Source organism: Amia ocellicauda, chromosome 6 (assembly GCF_036373705.1).
Source record: "Amia ocellicauda isolate fAmiCal2 chromosome 6, fAmiCal2.hap1, whole genome shotgun sequence".
NCBI lineage: Eukaryota > Metazoa > Chordata > Actinopteri > Amiiformes > Amiidae > Amia > Amia ocellicauda.
Genome location: NC_089855.1, coordinates 31,849,987 through 31,870,040, shown reverse-complemented (window position 1 = coordinate 31,870,040; position 20,054 = coordinate 31,849,987). Strand labels below are relative to the sequence as shown.

The window sequence follows — 20,054 nt, the reverse complement described above, 5'->3', positions numbered from 1 at the left end:
GTTTTTCTGCTAAGGGGACAGGACAACTGCACCACATCAAAGGGACGATGGACGGGGCCATGTACCATCAAATCTTGGGTGAGAGCCTCCTTCCCTCAGCCAGGGCATTGAAAATGGGTCGTGGATGGGTATTCCAGCATGACAATGACCCAAAACAAACAGCCAAGGCAACAAAGGAGTGGCTCAAGAAGAAGCACATTAAGGTCCTGGAGTGGCCTAGCCAGTCTCCAGACCTTAATCCCATAGAAAATCTGTGGAGGGAGCTGAAGGTTCGAGTTGCCAAATGTCAGCCTCGAAACCTTAATGACTTGGAGAGGATCTGCAAAGAGGAGTGGGACAAAATCCCTCCCGAGATGTGTGCAAACCTGGTGGCCAACTACAAGAAACGTCTGACCTCAGTGATTGCCAACAAGGGTTTTGCCACCAAGTACTAAGTCGAAGGGGTCAAATACTTATTTCACTCATTAACATGCAAATCAATTTATAACTTTTTTTAAATGCGTTTTTCTGAATTTTTTTGTTGTTATTCTGTCTCTCACTGTTAAAATACACCTACCCTTAAAATTATAGACTGATCATTTCTTTGTCAGTGGGCAAACGTACAAAATCAGCAGGGGATCAAATACTTTTTTCCCCTCACTGTACATGTATTACTCCTGTACAGTGTAAACCGTTTCTATATGTATCTTTCATCAAAGAGTATCAGCAGATTATGTTTCTAGTGTAAAAAGGAGTTGATTCCCTCACTGTAACCTTGAAAAATACTGGAGTGAAATGTTAGTTCTCAGATTCATCTCAGAGCACAAACAAATAATTTCTGACTTCCAACTTGCTAGCGATATCTCTTTTTGCCTTCTAATATATAGCCCTCTGCCAGAAATGGGGGGGGAGACTCTTTTGCAACCAGGGGTAACTTGACACCAAGCCAAGCAGCACTACTTCAGTTTCAAAGCGCTAAAAATTACCAGTTAGCACTTCCAAACTCCTCCAGGGAATCTCATCTCTGAATAGCTGATGCACTCATCTCTAATTGTGAGTGACACCTTGGAGTAGACACAGATGTCCCGTGTCTTGTTAAACGGACTCAACACTTGACGTCTGTGTGAAGCCAGGGACATGTTGCCCTGACCGAGCTCATTCACGAGGTCGCAGACCCGACACACCACACGTTCTGCCGAGATGTTTACAAATCCTGGCGGCCTTTTGCGTCTCTGGGCTCTCCCTCATTTCCCCTCTCCATCTCAGCTTTGCACGATTTCCCTCCGTGACCTGCCTAGTTTTGCCTCATTCTCTCCTGTTTCTGTTTAGGCCAGTAAAGCAAACACGGCTTTGCAAGCTGCAGGCTCTGGTTGACTGCTGAAGAAAAAGGGCTGAGGTCTGTGATATCAATGGCATTGTCAGAGCAAATTTACTCAAGCTAACATGCCCCTGGTGTAGGCATATGTAAGAGCCAGAAGCTCGTAAATCATGATCAGTGCTTCCCAAACAGTGGTCCGTAGCATATTTGGTTGCGGCCTGTAGCATCCTGCACCCATTTCATATTAATCTCAAATCCACATACAAAAAAAACCCCATCAAAATATAAGCAAATAGTTCCAAAAGCTTTCATATGGTTACACAGAGAAACAGGGTGACGGGTTCTTCTTATGCAACCAGTGGGAACTTGACACCAGGCCAAGCAGCACTACTTGCATCAGGGGTGTCCAACATTTTTTCAATAGTGAGCCACATGATTAGAAATCCATATTTTATTGGTAGTTTCATTTTATTTTTGCATGTGTGTGTGTTGGTTGTCTAATTCATATTGTGGAGGTCCGAGATACTTTAATGCCACAAATTGCTGGGCTGCAGTGGGGAAAAGGTTTGGGAAATGCTGAAAAAGATCACATCACTATACGGGTTCACCAGGAATTGTGCTCCTGTGTATTTAACCACCAGGCCTCACCACTCAAGCCAGAGTTTTTGTTGCATTAAATAATAAAAGTAATACACACCATGCTTCCCCAACCGTCATCGTCACTAGCTCTCTTCCTCCATCCACCTCGACTCATACTGAAATATCTGTGGAGACAATAAAAGCAAAAGGTGAGTGAGTGGAGTTTAAACATTGCCAAGATGTCACTTGTGGAGGTGGGACTGGGCAGCTCTAAAATAAGGCTGGGTGACAATTGATGGACTCTTTCAGGCATTTATTGTAGGTTACATGTAGCAACATGCTTCTGGCTTCATGGGCGTAGGGAACTTAAGAAATGTTCAGACAAGGTTGACTGACTGACTGACCCAAATTGCTGTGAGACCTATGCATTACCTCCTAAACGTAGCCTTCCAGTTTTGTTTTGGGTGCATTTCTATGGAGATGACAAAAACAAGTAGCAGACAGGTTCATACTGTGGTGTTGGCTAGGGTTGGGCGATCTAGCTATTAGTCAGTCATTCCCCTAACAATAGTTAGTATCCTAACCACAGCCAATACCAAAATATGAACCTATGCCAAATCTGCCACTCATGCCATCTAAATTAGCCAATAGGAACTCAGACAAAAGTTAGGGTTAGATAAACGAGTAAACGCCATGTTTCACTACTCTTAATGATGGGCTTCTGCTACTCCATGCTGAGAGATGGAATGAGTTTAGCTTCAAACTGTGGTTACATTTTAGGTAAAGTTCATGGAAGTCCATTCATTAGTCTGCATAGTTTTGAAACATGCAAATACAATTTCATTGAAGTATTCGTTTGAATAACATACTGCAGCAGAAACTGAGTGTGGGAGTTCTGATTTTTCAATCCTGCAGGATATAATGTGAGGTCACACACACAGCCAAGGCACAATAATTCAAGAATGCTGTGTTCCTTATCACAGCTTCGCCTTTAACTGGTGGATTGCAGGCAGGCTTGAAATAAGAAGAACAGAGCATGCAAAATCCAATCTGTCCATTAAAAAACTATCAACTAGATTAGTTTCTACCAAAGATAAAATGGGGAGACAAAACAAATCCACTTCATGTAAATTAATTTCTAAACTCCAGATTTCAAGACCAAGATTGTAACTGCCATTTAAGACCCCTTGGGACCCCTTTAGTCTAGAAGCTAAATGAACATTTTATCCTTTTCAGGTTAAAAGCCAACTTTGAGACTGGGAAAAACTGAGACCTGGACAAAGCAGGCAGAATTAAGAGCCTTAGCAGCACAACATGGAAATGACAAACCAAGTCAAAGCAAGGGGCAGTGATCAGTAAACATTTGGCACCATAACGTAGAGTGTTCCTGAGAGAGCTGCGCGCATTACAACAAAGGTCACCGGTGCAGCGTCGCCTTTGGAAACAGACAGCTCTTGGTAGCTCTCAAAAAAAAAAAAAAAAAAAAATCCAAACAAACCAAAAAAAATAAACCCCTTCTAAGCATAAAAAAAAAAAAAAAAAAACTACCAGACCAAGCTAATTACTGTCAAAGGTTAAATGATTTGAGTGGCAATTTGCCTCTCCTACCTCCCTTATTTTGCAGTGCTAAAGCCAGCTCCCCTTAAAAAGACTAGGACTGCACCATCTCTGACCATCTTACATTGCCTTAAATCTCCTCTATTAAAAAACAGTAGGTGCTGCCTTTCATCTCTCTGCCTTGCAAACCATGAACTGCGATGACCAGCCTTCTGCTGCTTTACACCGTTCACCACAGAAGACTAAACAAGTCTCTCTGCTGATTTCACTACGCATGGATGCGGGGTCATCTTGTGATTTAAGTGGGAGAAAGAAAGAGGAAAAAAGCTATTTGCGAATGACTTAAAAACAGTCTTGATACATAGAGAAACACTCTGGTGGGTAAAACAGTGAAAACAATGTGATGGGCGAATCACAATGCCAGCTATGACTAAGCAGATGAGAGTTTGCATAGTGGAAATCGTAAATGCACTACAGCACATAAGAATTCAAGACACACACAACTGTCTAGGCATGATCTGTAGCAAAAGAAAGATGTTCAGTTTTGTTTTGGCTGCAATGTGCCACTGCCAGGTTGCTAATGTGTGCCAGTCTGCTACAGAAAATTCCTGGGGGGTTAACCCTGAAAGAACAAAGGGAGTAAGATGCTAAGGAGGAGGCGCTCTACCTCCTGGTCAGGGACTAAGAGACCAGAGGAAGGTTTGGAAATTAAAGAGTGGGAGATACAAGATGTGGGTACGGGAGATAGTCACAGTCTGACTGATGCCAACTTGAAGTAAAGTTGCCTTTGAGATTCAAACGCCCTCTGTGCAGAGCTATGCAAACCTCCACAGCGCTTATAACTACAAACTCTGTCACCACATCGACCGCATCCCTGGGATTCAGCTGACAGGCTGGCGAGCTACTCTGCAAGCGCTCTCTCCTCAGGGATGACGAAACAAGTGGCGGATAGGAGCCAATGAATGGTACACATTTTGATTGCTTTGGCAGCATGTTTTTTCACTCTGTAAACTTCAGTTGCCTAATTATTTCAGGTAGGTTTATTGTCACATTGTCATATGTACAGAAATATAAAACAGCTTAAGCTACATTTCAATGTTTTTTTTTGTATGACATAAAAACAACACTGCTACAAAACACCTAAAATATGTAAGCGATTTTTCAAAGCCAACTCTGACTCTGCTGTAACTCTGGGCTACGACAGGGAGTTTGTCTTTTAAATCAGATAATGATAATACTCAATTCATGTCTAAATTGCACTCCGGTTTCCTCCCACCGTTCAAAGACATGCAGATTAGATTAACTGTTCACTCTAAATTGTCCTGTGTGCGTCTCTCTGTGTGTATTGCCCAGCGATGGATTGGCGTCCCATCCTGGGTGTATTCCTGCCTTGTGCCATATGCCTGCAGGGATCGGCTCTGGCTTCCCCGTGACCCTCACCAGGATAAGCAGTTTCGAAGATGGATGGATGTCTAAATTGACTAGTTTTCCTATGATGCACCATTACAGCACAAAGAGAAAACTACAAATGAATAAATAAAGACTTAGTCTTTGTATAAACTCAGTTGAAACAGTGGCATAAAATAGTCTTTCTTATTCAGTCAATCACAGAACACAATATGGGAATTTTAAGACAAAACAAAACCTGGCAGACGCTTCTCTAAAACAGCGAAAATCCTAGTTCACAGTAACTGAAAATCTGTGCTAGTTATTGGAATATAATGGAGAAAAATGTATATACTTTTGGGGAACTTTTCTGAAACTTGAACTAACACTCAAACACAAGGCGTATAATGAAATAAAATTAGAAGTTAACAGTGTCTACCCAATTTGTGTGCGGTCTGTAAAATACGTGGAGAAATGATGAAAATATGCTAAAAGAAACATTTAAGAGGAAACATCCACATACTGGTGAAGGACCTCCCTCAAAACCTAAAGGGACCACAGAGTTGGTTTTGAAATCTTTGTGGGGAATCTCCATTTTGTGGACTGCCGGTGGGCGGGACAGCTGAGTGTGTGTGATACACAAATTCTAAGTTAGCTTGGGGGTAAGGAGGCTAAATTTTTAGGCTATAATTTTATGCAACTGACTAACTTGCAGTAGACTAGTCTAACAGTCAAATTAAGACTAGTCTAATGGTTAACACTAGTATATTATATTTTTATGCAAGGGGCTTCGTGTGTTTTGGGAGTTTAAAAATGATGCAGTCTGAAGAATTTAATTTGTGGTATGATGAAATCCATAGCATTTGGTAACGCAAACTGCTACATTTGTCAGCTCAGAAAAGGCTTGGGGAGAACTCTGACTGCAGGCTGGTAACTGCAGTGGGAGTGAAGTTTTGGAGCTTTGCCGTTCCAAAAACACAGGCAGGGGCCCCACACACAGAGAGAGAGGGACTGAAAACAGCCTCGTAGCAGACTGAAGGCAACAGCACCAAGGAGGGAGGGCCAATGAGAGGTAAGACGCAGTATAAGGAAACAACAGCTCTTACCCAACACTAGCAGAATCATCTAGCTCTAACAAAAGAACGAACATGACATCTCGCATACACTTATTTCGTCAGTCCTCCGCGAAATCACCCGGGAACAACCATTTTATGAAGTGTGTGGTATAAAGCTGCATGTTTTAAGGCTTGGGGCATCTTTCAGAGAGATCAGTTGGAAAGCTCACAACAGTCAGGAGGGAATGCTTCTGGATTTAGGGCATATGTAGAGTATTCCAACCGTGCCCATTCCGTGGAGTACACCTGTGTCCACCCCCCCTGCCTCTCCATTCCCATGTTGCAATAGAATCTGGCAGGAGACGCCAGCCAGACCAATTTAGATGTGGCATTTATTTATTTATTCTTTTTTTTTTTTTTTCCTTCTTTATATTAAATTAATTAAGAATTTCATTACAGCAATCTGGGGGGAAATCTCTCATAATTAAACCATGAGACTGGGGATTTCATTCACTCCCGATAGCAGACAAAAAATAATCATATTCAGAAGAGTTAGACTGCTGTACCTAAGGCCATGTTAGCATTCAGGGAGATTTAAGGACACAGATCTAGCAATAGTCAAGCAAGGCACCCGTTCTCCTGGAGTAACGCCAAGATGGGCAACACCTACACCCAGGGGTTTATGGAACATAATCCTTTGTAAATGACACAGGCTGCCCCCTCACAGTTCAAACCCGGCAGGATGGTCTTCGCTAAAGCATAATCTACTCGCCAGATGTGCTGGGGAATCAACATGAAAATGTCAGCAGGATGGACCTCAATGATCAATTATGTATTCGCTGGTTTAATTGCATTGCTTCATATTCAAATCGCAGCAGCCATTTTTTTTTATTTTTTTTTAATAATTTGCTTGACTAGATTCCAGCCGAAGCCAACCATTTCCATTCTATCCTGCATTGCCCAGAATATGTATACTACTAATGACAGTACACCTAGTCCAATAAGAAACGGATCTTATACCAACCAAAGGAAGCCATAGACGAGCCCCAAATTTCATATCCCCAAAACACAGCAAGGTTTATGGAATTTTTAGTGACTCCACTTAGGGAGAAGAGGACAACTCCACACATCTCAGGGTGTGAACTGTCAAAGTGAAGGGATTTCTGTATGGGATAGAATATTACATACATTACTGTTGCATTTGACCGAGTGAAAGAAAAGCAGATTACTACCATTATCCTTCACTTTGCAAAAGCTGCCTTTTATCGACCTGGTGTAATAATGAAATGTGTCCAGAAAGCACGGGGGGGGGGAGTTTTCTGCAAACCTTTAAATGAAAGAGCTACTTAAAAGGGACAGCTACCCCAGATGTTCACTCATTGCTAACAGTCACGTACGAACTGGCTGACTGCACTGCCCGTCAAATTACTGAAATAGTCTGAATTTAGTTTCGAAATCTAATTCCATCAATTCGGCTTTTTGTGTTTTTTTCCCTGATTGACCCCACCCCCCCACAAAAAACAAACAAAACAACCCACACTGAACTGTGTCACTATTCCCGCCCCATGTCACCCCCACTCTTTATGCCTATTTCTGTAAACGGACAACTGCTTTTGAGCTGGCAAACAAATGGATTGCCACACAAGCGCTTGCCCAGATGGTAACGCACACGGAGCGCCGCTTCCTGCTACAGTCTGGGCTGCAGAGTGGGGAGAGATGCCACACATAAACCATGCTTAATTAAAACAGAAAGCACATGGAGGCAAATCAAGCAAGGACTTGATGGAGAGGTAAACAGCTGCCATGACAACTAGAAAATAAATTGACTGAAATTATATATTTTTATAAAAGGGCTGCAAATGAGACCCTCTCAAAAATGGAACTGTAGCTAGGCTCTTCATGCAGAGTTTGTTTGCGATTCGTGTTTAACCATTAACCACATTTTCTTGTCCCTGTTAAAACAAATGCAGCCGTTTCAAATGTTGCCTCCCCCAATTTTTATTCAGTAATTGGAAGAGGCAAATCCTCACAGGTCCGGATCCAACTGCTGATACAGATCTTCCGATGCGGAACATACCAGGATCTTATCCAAACTATCATAAGGGAGATAGTAAGAGACCCGTGCACCTGATCTCTTAACTGGCAGTAGTGTGCTGCTCAACAGCTCCTCTTCCTTCCCTTAACCTTTGTGAGAAGCAACTGTGAGGCCCTCCAGATTCATTCTTGCAGCATTGTCAGAGATTTAACAAGACAGAGGCAAGCCAGCAGTTTTATAGTTAATATACACATTCAGATGCACAAGAGCCAAGACCAAACAGAGTCTGGGGTCTTTTATGCAGCATACAGTTGTGCCCAGTCCACCAGGTTTAAACCAGCTGATCCATCATAGCCATGAACAGGTAACGAACACTCAAAAGACCAGTTCAGAGACACAGCAGGGTGGTATCCTGTTCCAAACCAATGAGAGTGATGCCACCACAGGAGGCCACACACTGTGCCCTGTCAAAATCTCCTCGTTAGAACATACATCAGAGTCACAGGACCAACTGCAGTGTTTACCTCATATTCAATCTGCCGTCACAGGCACAACTTCAAGTGCACGATCCACACAGTCCCAAACCACACCAAAATAGCAGTGAGCTGTCCCAGGTCTAGGGAAGTGACATCACTTTAACCGGCTCATGTGCACAATGAGCCCCATAAGATCTACAGCCCTGCTCCCTGAAATTGTTTCTGCCAGAGACCGATCCTACATCCTACGCTGACCAGCACAGACCCTGCCTCGGCCTCCTGCCACTGGAGCAAGAACTAAACTTGCTTTGGAAGTTAGACAGAAATAAAACAAAAATTAACTGAATTAAAATCAGTACTGTCTGAAACCAAAAGCATGTTTATCTTATATGAAGCAGATAAGACAGCCTTAACTATGAATGGGGAAAAAAAAAAAAAAAAAAAGGTTTCTTTTCTAAACAGTCAGGAATACCATTTTCTGGTTTGTATTACAATATGGTAAAATCACTAAACATGACTTCTTTTGGTCCATGAAAGGATTCCTCCAAGACTGTGTATTCAAAAGTATCCTGCACTTTCGTTGAATGTTGCTTTCTGTGACACCAAAGGTTTTAGCATCACAATTCTGTGATGCTTCTGCTTCTAAAAAAAACTTCATTTTAACATTGACTTCTTAATTCCTTTGATTCCCTTTTTCAATCTATTCTTTTCCACATAATCACAGCAGGCAGGTTTATCCATTTTCAGAAGAGCAGTTTCTTAGCAGACGCCCTTATCCAGAATAATTTACAATTGTTACATAATATCACTATTTTATAAATACAATTGCCAATATATACAGCTGGGTTGTTACTGCATCAATCTAAGTAAAGTACCTTGCTCAAGGGTACAACAGCAGTGTCCCCCACATGGAATTGAACCCAAGACCCTGTGTTCAGGAGTGCAGAGCCCTACTTGCAATGCCACACGTCTTCATTTTTTCTTAAGCAGTCTAAGATTAAGCACCTATTGGTTCTCCAGCTAGGCACCCCTGTGGAGAAGCTCGTGCTTTGATATGGAAAGGGAGTCTGGTTTCAGAGAGCCAGTGTCTGAGCTCTGCCTGCACCACACTTGTCTGGAGGTTAAAGTGCATCATTGCATGGGGAGGAATAATTGGAAGCTGTAACTACGGAGACGGCTGAGCACTGTGCTATAGCTGCAACTGCTGAGAAGGTTGAACATAAGGCCAGACAGAGTGCTAGAAGTATAAGGTTTAGAATGAGGAAGGTGTGAATGGCACTGAAAAGATTCATATTTTTTGCATTTTTGTACACACACAAAAAAAGGAAAGTCTCTTAACATTAACACAGTAAATGCCAACCCTGGTCCAAGACACCCCGTGTCTGCTGGCTTTCAATCCAGCCCCTTTGTCAGCTAATCACCTGACCGATCTTCACCCGTTTTAGAGAAGAACATGATTGTGAGGCCCAAAACAAGACACTCATCAGTTCCATTAAGGGTTCAGAGAAGAGCTCATTGGGAACAAAACCCAACAGACACAGGGGTCCTCAGAGACCAGGTGTTGGGAACCACTGCATTAATATGCACCTAAGCATAACACAAAGCAGCTGTAATTAGAAATAAAGGCAAACTAAAATTCCTTTGTCTTAACTAAGGCTTTGTTTAAGGCGTACATTTTGACCAAATATACAGTAGATAAGTGTCAATTCATTTTGGAGACAAGTTATCGCAAGGTGATGTCCAAAGCTATCAGATAAAAATGCACAGGATATCTAAACCAGCTTGCTCTTGTTCAGAAGGGTTAATTTCTTCATGGAAAAATGGCTGGTTTGAAATAGGCTATATTCCATCTCTGAACGGACGCATCCCAAATGCCAACCTTATCCCAAATAAGGTTGGGCAGTGCTCACGGCCTACTCTAATGCTCAGTTCAAATGTTATTGGCTCTTTATAGTAGTCAGTCGCATTGCATATCTTCTCTTGAAATTTCCACGTTACGTTGGTTCAGATAAGTGTTTTAAGATAAAATACACCTCTCAACTGCATTCTGTAAACCCCTAAGTATAGGACAGGATCGCACAGTACAACATTGTATCTGTATGCTGTGGTACACCCTTTAACAGCTTGTGAAATTGTCTCTGGTTAAGCACAGTATTATTTCTCACAATTAGCCATCTGGAGGTTCGGCTACAGTAAAAAAGCAGTTCAAGGAGCAAACCTGGTTGGTTGGATTTGTAATTCCAGTTACCTGCTCTATGTGAAAATGTGCAATTTGAATTCAAAAGGCTTCTACCTGGATCAGTTTAAACAAAACAAGTTAAACGGACAAAAAGGCCTCTCTCTCTCTCTCTCTCTCTCTCTCTCTCCACCCTCCCTCTACAATCGCCACAAAGTACTGATCTCCTGTGGCTTCTCTTAAATGAGCGTTAATCACCTCAGTCAGTGTCCGAGGGGGAGGGAGTCTTCGGGGATTCTGAATAATCCCCCCAAAAAGATGCTCTAATGAATCTGTTTTGTACAGGTCTAGAACAAACTTCAAAAATTCAGACGGACACTCTGGACATTTGCTTTCCCTCCAAATTTGATTTTCCTGGCCTGGAGAGGGAATGCTCTAGATTACACTCCGCAGATGGCCTATGAAAGGTCACAGCTGTCGGTCACGGGTCAAGGGATGCTGCGCGGCTTACAGCTAACAGCCCATGACGGCCGCCCCCCTGAGGGCTGGCGTCGCACCACTCAGCTCGGTTTCTCCTGCAGATCAAAGAGAAGACTGCATGGCACTGACTGAGGTGATTGCCCCTCGTAATTGAAGAGCTGCAAGAGACTGGTGTGGATTCTTTGGCAATGGGGGAAAAACTGGAAGAAACTGATTCACCTAGGAGAGATAGAGAGAGAGAGACGGACAAAGACCTGGAAACAGAGTCATGTGGAGAATTTCCCATCTCTCACTCACCAACTGAATTGGATTCCCTTACTTCTTCCTGCAGCGCAGATAAAATCAATACCACCTCTTGCACCTGGTCTTTATAATAAATGTGGGTCACTGCAGTCAGTGTTGCACTACACCCCTTCATGGAAAACACCATGTGAAGAGTCAAAAACTCTTTCAAGCAGCACAATTTCAGAACGAGAAGTCACCCTGAGAATCTAGTCCAATGTGACATTTTCAGCATTCTTGGCTAAGCTCATGCTACGTGATTCTCAGTAGTGCTTACGATCCTTCAAGACGGATCTAGTTGAATTTTGTCCTCCGCTGCCACCACTTCAAGAAACAGTTTGGCAAAGTCCTGCATCCTTTGAATAAAGATTTTCAATAGTTTTTCCTCCATTATCGTTATTTCCCTTCCGGGCCTTTACATTTCAGCACTGGAAGCTGGAGAACAGACATGGGTTTGAGTTGAACCAGTGAGACTAAGTATACAAGTAAAAAAAGGTGGAGCAAAAGTTACCTGCAATCATAGCTTAGTACTTACACTATACCATACCATTTTGGGCCATCTTCTCTTGCTGTACCCAATAAGCCAAAGAAACACAATTTATCCCCTGTTGCAATTTAAGTGCGTCTATCACTGCTGCTCTGGTGCCCTCCAAGATGTTGACAGCTTTAAGGCAATGGCATCCATTCACTGTGCTGGAGTGGTTTCCGGCATCGACAGAGTCATCATTCTCCTTCCATTAGAAAACGAACCCGAAGGGACCGAGATAAGACCTCACAATGAGTCATCATGGAACTTTGGTTACCTCTCTTCAAAGGAGTGGTCAGAGATTAAGGACTGAAAGGTGTCTGGCTTTTCCCTCTGCTTAGCTCATGCTTTTTCAGATCTAGCTTAAGAAGTTAAGTATAGTAGTTCTAGTTCTTTTATCCACGGTTTTATTTTGTATTGTTTTTTCTTTCTGTTGTACAGTGTCCTTGGGTTTCTTGAAAGGCACTTAAATTGCATGTATAAATAAATAGGCTGTGTTCGTGTAAACTACAGCTTTGAGTTAAAAGATGAAACCTTGGTCCAGTATTGGGAAGGAAGATTTCTTAAGACTCACTAGTGTTTGTGAATGTAAATGAAGCAGAATGCAACTACACAAGCCTGTCTCTTTCCAACAGCCCTGTACCCTTGATGTATAGCCCTAATCTGGCACTCCACTTTGTTTAGGCTTGGCAGGATTTAATGGTTTTCTAGTTTATTTATTTTTTATTAGATTTTTTAAATTTCACCAGATAACACAGTTGAAAAAGGATTTGTTTGAAAAGCTGTACAAGCCACTCCAGTAAAATCCCCAGCTATATTGTTCCTCAAGTAAACTTGCACCTTCAGCTTTAGATCCTGAACGCTCCCACTTCCACCTACAGTACTTGGACATCATGGAGTTAAACAGTCCGAAGGAAGAGTTGTAAAAGTATGTGAATATGTGTTGCGATCTTCCTGAATAGGTGTTCTTTCTGCTGAATAAAATTTAAAAAAATCACAAATGCAAAAAAAAAAAGCTGCCACTATCTTTAATATTGCACGGCTGAACTTTACCTCCAAAACATGTACACTTGAATATAGAGCTTTATAAATGATTAACTTGAACAGCACCTCCCTGGAGTCAACTAGCCTGTCAGAACTGTGAGGTACTGGTTTCACTTATTAGTACACATCAGTTCTAACTGTTTTTCAAGCATGGTTTTCTTAACCTTTTTTTAACTATTTGATTGTAAGTAGAAGAAATGTTTTTGCTAGCCTGTGTTTAATCAAATACAAGCACCTGGTTGATACAGGCCTACTTTGATTTACCTAACCATCTCCTTTCTTATCATTTGGTTTAGAGAATTTTTATGGAGGGTTTATACACATACACGCACATGCACAAGCACACTAGTCTACTACAATGTAAACCACAAACAAAACAAAAGTAAAAGTTAACAAAAAATCCTCAGAACGGCCAGAGAAGAAATAAACTGAGGGGAAACCAACAGCAGAGAATAAATGCGCTTTAAAGCCTTTGACTTCAGTAAAGCGGGGTGAAATCTGCCTGGGTCAAGGCCCAGACTGCAGGTGTTTGATACAGCTTCTTAGTTCTGGCCTGAGAGGCAGGATTCAACGGCCCTCTTCATTAGCATTGACAGCGTGTGGCTGTAGGGAGGCTATGAGCCGCCTCGTATGGGGGTAGTAAAGATCTGGAGTTGGCTCATTAGCAGTACCTCAGGAATCTAGCAGCTCTCGCAGGGAACCCAGCACCGAGGCTGGCACTGAGCCTGAACCTTTGGCCTTCCCATGAGCCAAAGCACTACTCAGGCTGCTGCTCGAGAGCCCCTTTCAAGTGAGAGGTTCATGGTCAGCGCTGCAGGAAAAAACAGCTCCCTGTCTCTCGGTGACATAAGGGCCCTGTAATTAAAATCTGCTGCATTTTATGTCTTTAGTGGGCGCTTCTCGCTTTTTATAATATAATACAATATACCTAATATAGCGTTAGGGCAAGGTTAATTCATGGGCCTCAGATGATGTTTACGAAGGTCTGCAATGGATTTCTCTCATTGCGGAAGATATCTGTAATTTAGGCCCTTGGAGAACTACGTTCCCTTGTCCCAGTTTACAGTTTACCTAGCACTGATAAATGGAGGAATTCAGAAAGAAGCTAATTGGGAGTAGCCACTTTAAACCACGTTAGCATCTTCAGCACATTGTAAGTTGTACAGTGTGCATCTCCATTTGAAGGATAACATCTACAGAAAAAAAAAAGAGCTACCTTTCTTCAAACACAAAAGCTGAAGAGCAGATTAAACCCCAAGTTCCAAACCGACCACCAATCACAAACCAGGTACAGGACAGCAAATTCCGGTTGAGCACAATTAAGAGACCTGCGACAAGCTGAACCCTGGCCTTATTCTTGTGTTTTTAATATCAGTTCGGTGGGTGGGTTGAAAATACCAAAATGAAGATTGAAGAATCCAGCCGCGGGACGGTTTAAGACAGTATGTGAGTTACCAACCGTGAGGGAGGTATTCTTAATTTATTTTCACAAGGGGACTGATTTCAGATTTACAAATGCAATATAAACAGAAACCCTTGGTTCAAGCCTAGTAGGGTACAAAGATTCCTCAATTTCTCTCAAGAAACAGAATATATTTCAGGGTTACCATCCCTCAGATGCATTAGTATCTACAATCATTTCCATGTATTTCAAAGTGATTAAGCAACAACAAGAAATTCCTGCACCCCCCTCTAAACTCACACTTTTTCAAAACCACCACTGTCAACAATACATTGCCTTAATACCAAGCATAGGTCTATTATATCCACAGCAGTAGCAGTTTTACTGCTTCTGCACGTTTAATACAGAAGTTAAAAAGGGAATTAAATCAAAAGGGACTAGGTGTAGACATCCTACTCTACCTTTAATACAAATTAAAAGCACCGAACAGAAAGCAAAGTTTTGCTCACTAATCATCTGTAAACAGCACACGAGTGCACTTCAAACCAACAATTCTGTCTGAGCTAGACTATATGTAGACAGATGTCCTAGATTTTATTTTATTTTATATACAGTGCTACAGGTCTGCAACTGTAACTATCGCAAAGCAGATCTAAAATATGTTATTGCTTGTATACTCATTGAGAGACAGAAAACCACCCCCCACACCCTAATCTTAACCCCTGTGCCCAAACTCCCAGTGAAGAACAGAGTTATCATGGGTTTACTTGCCTGAAACACTGTCAAACATGCCCTTACAGACACCCGGAGAGGCCAGCCACCTGTTAACACACACGCAGGGCTCCAAGAGTTCCCGACTGGTCGAAATCAGATCCTGTGAATGACAAGGCAAGAAAAGACTGCTCAGTGAGGTGGGCTGACTCAGTCGCACAACCCCGAGGGGTTGAGAGAGACACCCTATAGTGGAGGGCTGCTCTGCAGTTGGCATGAGCTCGCAGGCAGCTGCAGAGTCACAGAGTCAAGTGCAGCACGAATGGTTGGTTGAAAGAGAATTAAACCGGTGTGATTTAACAGCGTTTAAACAGTAAAAACCGCTGGTAGCATTCTTTGCAGGTGTAGAATTATCTCTGGGCAGGTCCTGGATGGTCTCCACGTGAAAATCTTTGAAAAGGTGAAATTGCTTCACATTTATTTTTATTTCAGAGGGAAGAGGCAATGGATTTACCTATATGTTGTAGAACAAAAAGGTTCACCCACCAAACAGCAACTGAAAAAGGTACCAGGGATGGTGACATTTTGCTTGTGCTTCTGCCCAAGGGGGAATCTGCAGAGCCAGGCTAAAGTCTAGCTAAACCACAGCCACATACTAGGCATGTTTTTTTATTTTTATTTTGCACAGGGAAGCTGATGGAGCAAAGGCACAGGAGTTAAATTGTACATTACAACCATGAATAAAAGCCATCAATCACGGGACCTTCATTGAGACTAAAACGTTTTAAACCTTTTTTTCCCCTGCCCATTTTAAATTCTCAGTATGTGAATTAAGTATCCACTTAAAAGGTCGGCAGACACAAAGAAAGCTCTGCTAGCATTTCCTGACAGTGAAAGGACCTCTTTCTTCCCAACCCCACCCCCCCTCTGCAGAACAGTAATAATTTATTCTTCTGCCACTGCTTTACTTGGTAAAGCTTTAGTCAATGTAGAAAAAAAACGGAAGATCCAAAGGGTGTCAATCCAAACCTTAAATTGTCAGTCCCAATAATGTATGCTTGGCTCCATAGACATAGAGGATGCATCCCCCCTGCCTGAAGTGCATGTCCAGTGGTGTCTCTCCATAGTATTTTATTTTCTTCCCAACATTAAGGTGTTAAAAAAATTTAATTGGAAAATAAAGCTGCCACACACCACTGGTTTAAATATAGGCCACCTTACTGCCAACTGTGACCAGAATTCCCCAAAGGAGACCCACTATTGGGCGACTGCAGCTGAGCTGGGCTGAAAGTAGAAGCATTTCCACAGCATACTATTCTGTGCAAAAGAGCCCTGCGTGTTTTAGCGGTCACCCAACTTTCTGCAGTGCTATCAGCAGGAGCATTATATTTGACCCAGATAGTGCTCTACTTGAAAGTACCTTCTGCTACTAGCAAATAGAAATGAATAACTTGAAATGGGAGGTGTGGTGGAGTTCAGGGGGAGGTAATGAAAAATGACATCACCTTATCCACACATCTCCCTCCCTGACTAGTGCCTCCTCAGTAACCAAAACATTACACCTGCCTTTTCAAAGGCTGAGCTTCATTCATTTCTGTACATAGGCAGCTCGTAGACAAGTGTTTTTTGTTTTTTTTTTCCACTTATTTGCCAATAAGACAAATGTCAGAAAAAAAGGATACCCAACTAGAAGTCAATATCAAGCACCACTATTTTTTTATTTTAGACTATAATGCGTAGGTGGAGTCTTCTGATCTCCTAACCTGTATGTAATTGCACCATGAGGCAGAGCTGAGAAAATACTGAATAAATGTCTTTTAAAAGACAGAAGCACAGAGACCGACATAATGAAGAATTAGCTCAGTTTATGTTATGAAAGAATGACTTTACAGTACATTTTGCCTGTAACTGTAAAGTTTACAAGTTTTAAAAGTGCCATACTGGATTGATCCGATATTCCTTAGAAAAAGTGAATTATTAATTTCCACAGCCTTATTCTTTCCACAGCTTGTAATGAATCGGATTGAATTTGGTCTGCATTCACATTCACATATCAGTAAATCTCGTTAAATACATTCAAGTGCAGAATTATAACTTTAGTCATAAGGTCTCATATAAAGGTGATCGTTGTGGTGCAGTTATCTTGTAAAGGTTAGAGGGTTTGAGTCCAGACAGTCTATGCATATTGTAAAGGTCAATGTCTTCATTAAAGTCAACAAACCAACAAACAAAAAATATATAAAAAAACAAAAATCAGACTTTGCCATAACATAAATGCTGTCATTACTCTTTTTGATAATGGTGATTTTGTGAGATATCCAGTCAAGTCCAGCCACAACAAAAACATAAGCCAGGCTATTTTTGGAGCCAACAGAGGTTCACAGGTAAAAAATGCAACTGAATGCTGCTATACAAAGAGAAAGGCAATTGCTTAAGTGCAATTTGAGGTGAATTTGAGAATGGGCAGAACGTAGAACTCAGCTCTGCAAAGACACCGTCTTTTCTCCACAGCTGTGTGCAGCCGACCAATGTCTCCCTCCGGCACTCCTAGCCTCGTTTCATCCCCGCCACCTCCTTCCACATCGTTATTTTTCAATAATAAACCGCCACATGTGCTCCTCCACCGAAGCAATTAACCCAAACGCACCTCAATCAATTCAGGGATGAGACGAGCCATTTGTGGGTCTTAGGTGAGATCAATTTAGCTGCTCGTGGAAGCGGCACTGTGGCGTCCGGGCCTTTGTCACAGCTCTTGCTACAGTGCCTTTGTTCTCCCCTGGGTGAAGCACTAGCTCAAGTTCAATTGTGAGAAAATAAATAAATAAAAATCAAGAGGCGAGAGCAAGATCACTTAGGCGCACAGACACACACACACAAACATGAAACATCACATTATAGCAGGGTTTCATGGAGTAGCCTATTTCCCAGTCTCATGGGCAGACAGATCTCTTCAACAGCCAGGAACCAATGATACAGTGGCTGAAAATAAGCAAAAACCTCATTTGAAGCAGTAACAGCAATAACACCACCAACAACAACAACAACCCGAACAAGAATTCACCAGGCATTGGCATCGTGTATGATCTGAACAATTACTGGCCACCGATAGCGTTTGAAAAGTTCCAAGAAATAATCACTCAACAAAACATAAGAAAATTCAGGTAACTGGTCAAACTCAAACTCAGAAATAGAGCACAAGGGAGAAGATACACAAATAGAGGTGTTCTGTTTGCTGAAGTCTGTATTGCCGTACGACTAATGTGTTCAACTTAGAATGACTTTGTCCCCCTTGAAAATCATCTTGTTATCATCCAAAAGACACCTAGCTTCGGGGCGCTTGGTGAATTGATCCCATGCCAAAATAAAGAGAGAGAGAAAACAAATAAAGACACAGGTGGCAGGCAGAAATGTTACAGATGTACCAGGCATTGTGAAATCATGTAGTTAACAAGTGACAATACAGGGATCTGCCCAGTGTTATTTTCAAATCTGAGTAGACTTTGTAGGAGAACCACTTAAATGCCCCAATAATACAGGGAAGGGCTATCCCAGAAAAGATCAATCAGCATTTTCTAATATGGGGCAAGATACCAAATTTAAAATCTAGCTTAAAACAGATATAGTATTTATGAGACTATCTATTTACACACACACACACACACACACACACACACACACACACACACACAATGTTTTGGTTCTAGAACAGGAAAAAAGTCTCCTAATGAATGAAGCGAACAAAAGTGGATCAGGCTTTCATTTGCAAATCCGAGCTCTCTCTGAAACCCCGAGGAAAATAGGAAATGTTGATCGCAAATGAAGAACCCAGTGGGCCACTCTGTGCCTTTAAATCATTACAACACACACACCGAAATCTAAAAAGCATCAGCTATGCCGAATGTGTAATTGGCAAGATGCTAAAACGCCACCAGACTCTACTGTACATACAATGTGTAAGGGAATGCTTTGGAAATAAGCTTTAGCACTGCTGGCAAGAGAAGCACATTTTCTTTTGTACTCGACAAACAATCGTCTGTCACTCCACACTGCAGAATGTCAGTTTAACCTGCGGAACCATCTAGTTCTTGCAAGCTCTAGCCATGCTGGCCTACAGTAAACTGAATACTTACTCATTCTCTGTTCAACACATCCAGGGACAGAGATTTATGCCTGGGGAATGACGGTGATTTCACCACCACCCCCCACCTCCTCCTCCGGCAGACTCTCACAGACACAATCAGAAACACGCTCCACGCTTGGAGTAAAGTGGCAGATCTGTTCTTCATACAAGACTGCAGCAAAAGCGAAGGTGGGAATAGTCACAGCTTGTCATTCGAATGCGAGGTTAATAGGCAAAAGGGGAGCAAAATCCACATACACAAAAAAACTACTTTCAGATCTGCCAGCAGCAGATTGATCACGGGATTGAATCCAGGCTGTGATATCAGAGTGATATACAATCTATGACACCAACTCAGGGTTTTGTATACAATTTCACCCTTGAGAACTCAGCGAAAGGAATAACTCACATACAGAGGCCGGGTAAATTGGGATCATATATTTTTGGTAGTGTGTGTGACATCCATGCTGCACTGGGTTCTTAAGAGTTAAAGCAGTGACGATGCATTTTTCTGTCATGTGAAACCACCAATTATTTCACAGTATAAATGAAAACAACCTCCTATGGCAGAATGCCTTGATATCCGCTTCCTACTCACACGGCAAATCCACAACACAAATAACTGCTATGGCACTGTTGGGAGGACTAACTCAGCAAGGTAGCGAAGACACCATTCCAATCAATACCAGTGAGGTCTACAGTAGAAGGCCAATCTTCAGTAACCCTGTGTCAATTGATCAGCACGGTGGGAACAAATGAGGGAAACTGATTCACTTGGTGAGCGAGAAGATATTTTCCACATGACCACATTTTTTGGCCTTATCCAGACCCATTTTTACTCATGGATTAGTCAACACAAACTCCTCAACAGCAAGTGCCAATCACTTCAGTCAAGTTAATTATGTGCCCTTCCACACTGGAACCACCC

The 20,054-nt window shown here is 42.1% G+C and overlaps 1 protein-coding gene across 2 annotated transcripts in view; it reads right to left on the bottom strand.

Annotated features, from left to right (window-relative positions):
• rev1 (REV1 DNA directed polymerase) overlaps positions 1-20,054 on the bottom strand; it is a 48,308-nt gene that overhangs the window by 23,897 nt on the left and 4,357 nt on the right. Inside the window, exons 2-3 of one of the 2 annotated variants that reach the window (XM_066706924.1) lie at positions 15,067-15,169; positions 1,995-2,061 (exon numbers count right to left, since the gene is read on the bottom strand). In XM_066706924.1, coding sequence (XP_066563021.1) covers positions 1,995-2,051 — 57 coding nt within the window. In that variant the 5' untranslated portion in view covers positions 2,052-2,061; positions 15,067-15,169. The remainder of the gene's footprint in view (positions 1-1,994; positions 2,062-15,066; positions 15,170-20,054) is intronic. The other variant, XM_066706925.1, reaches the window with a different exon arrangement.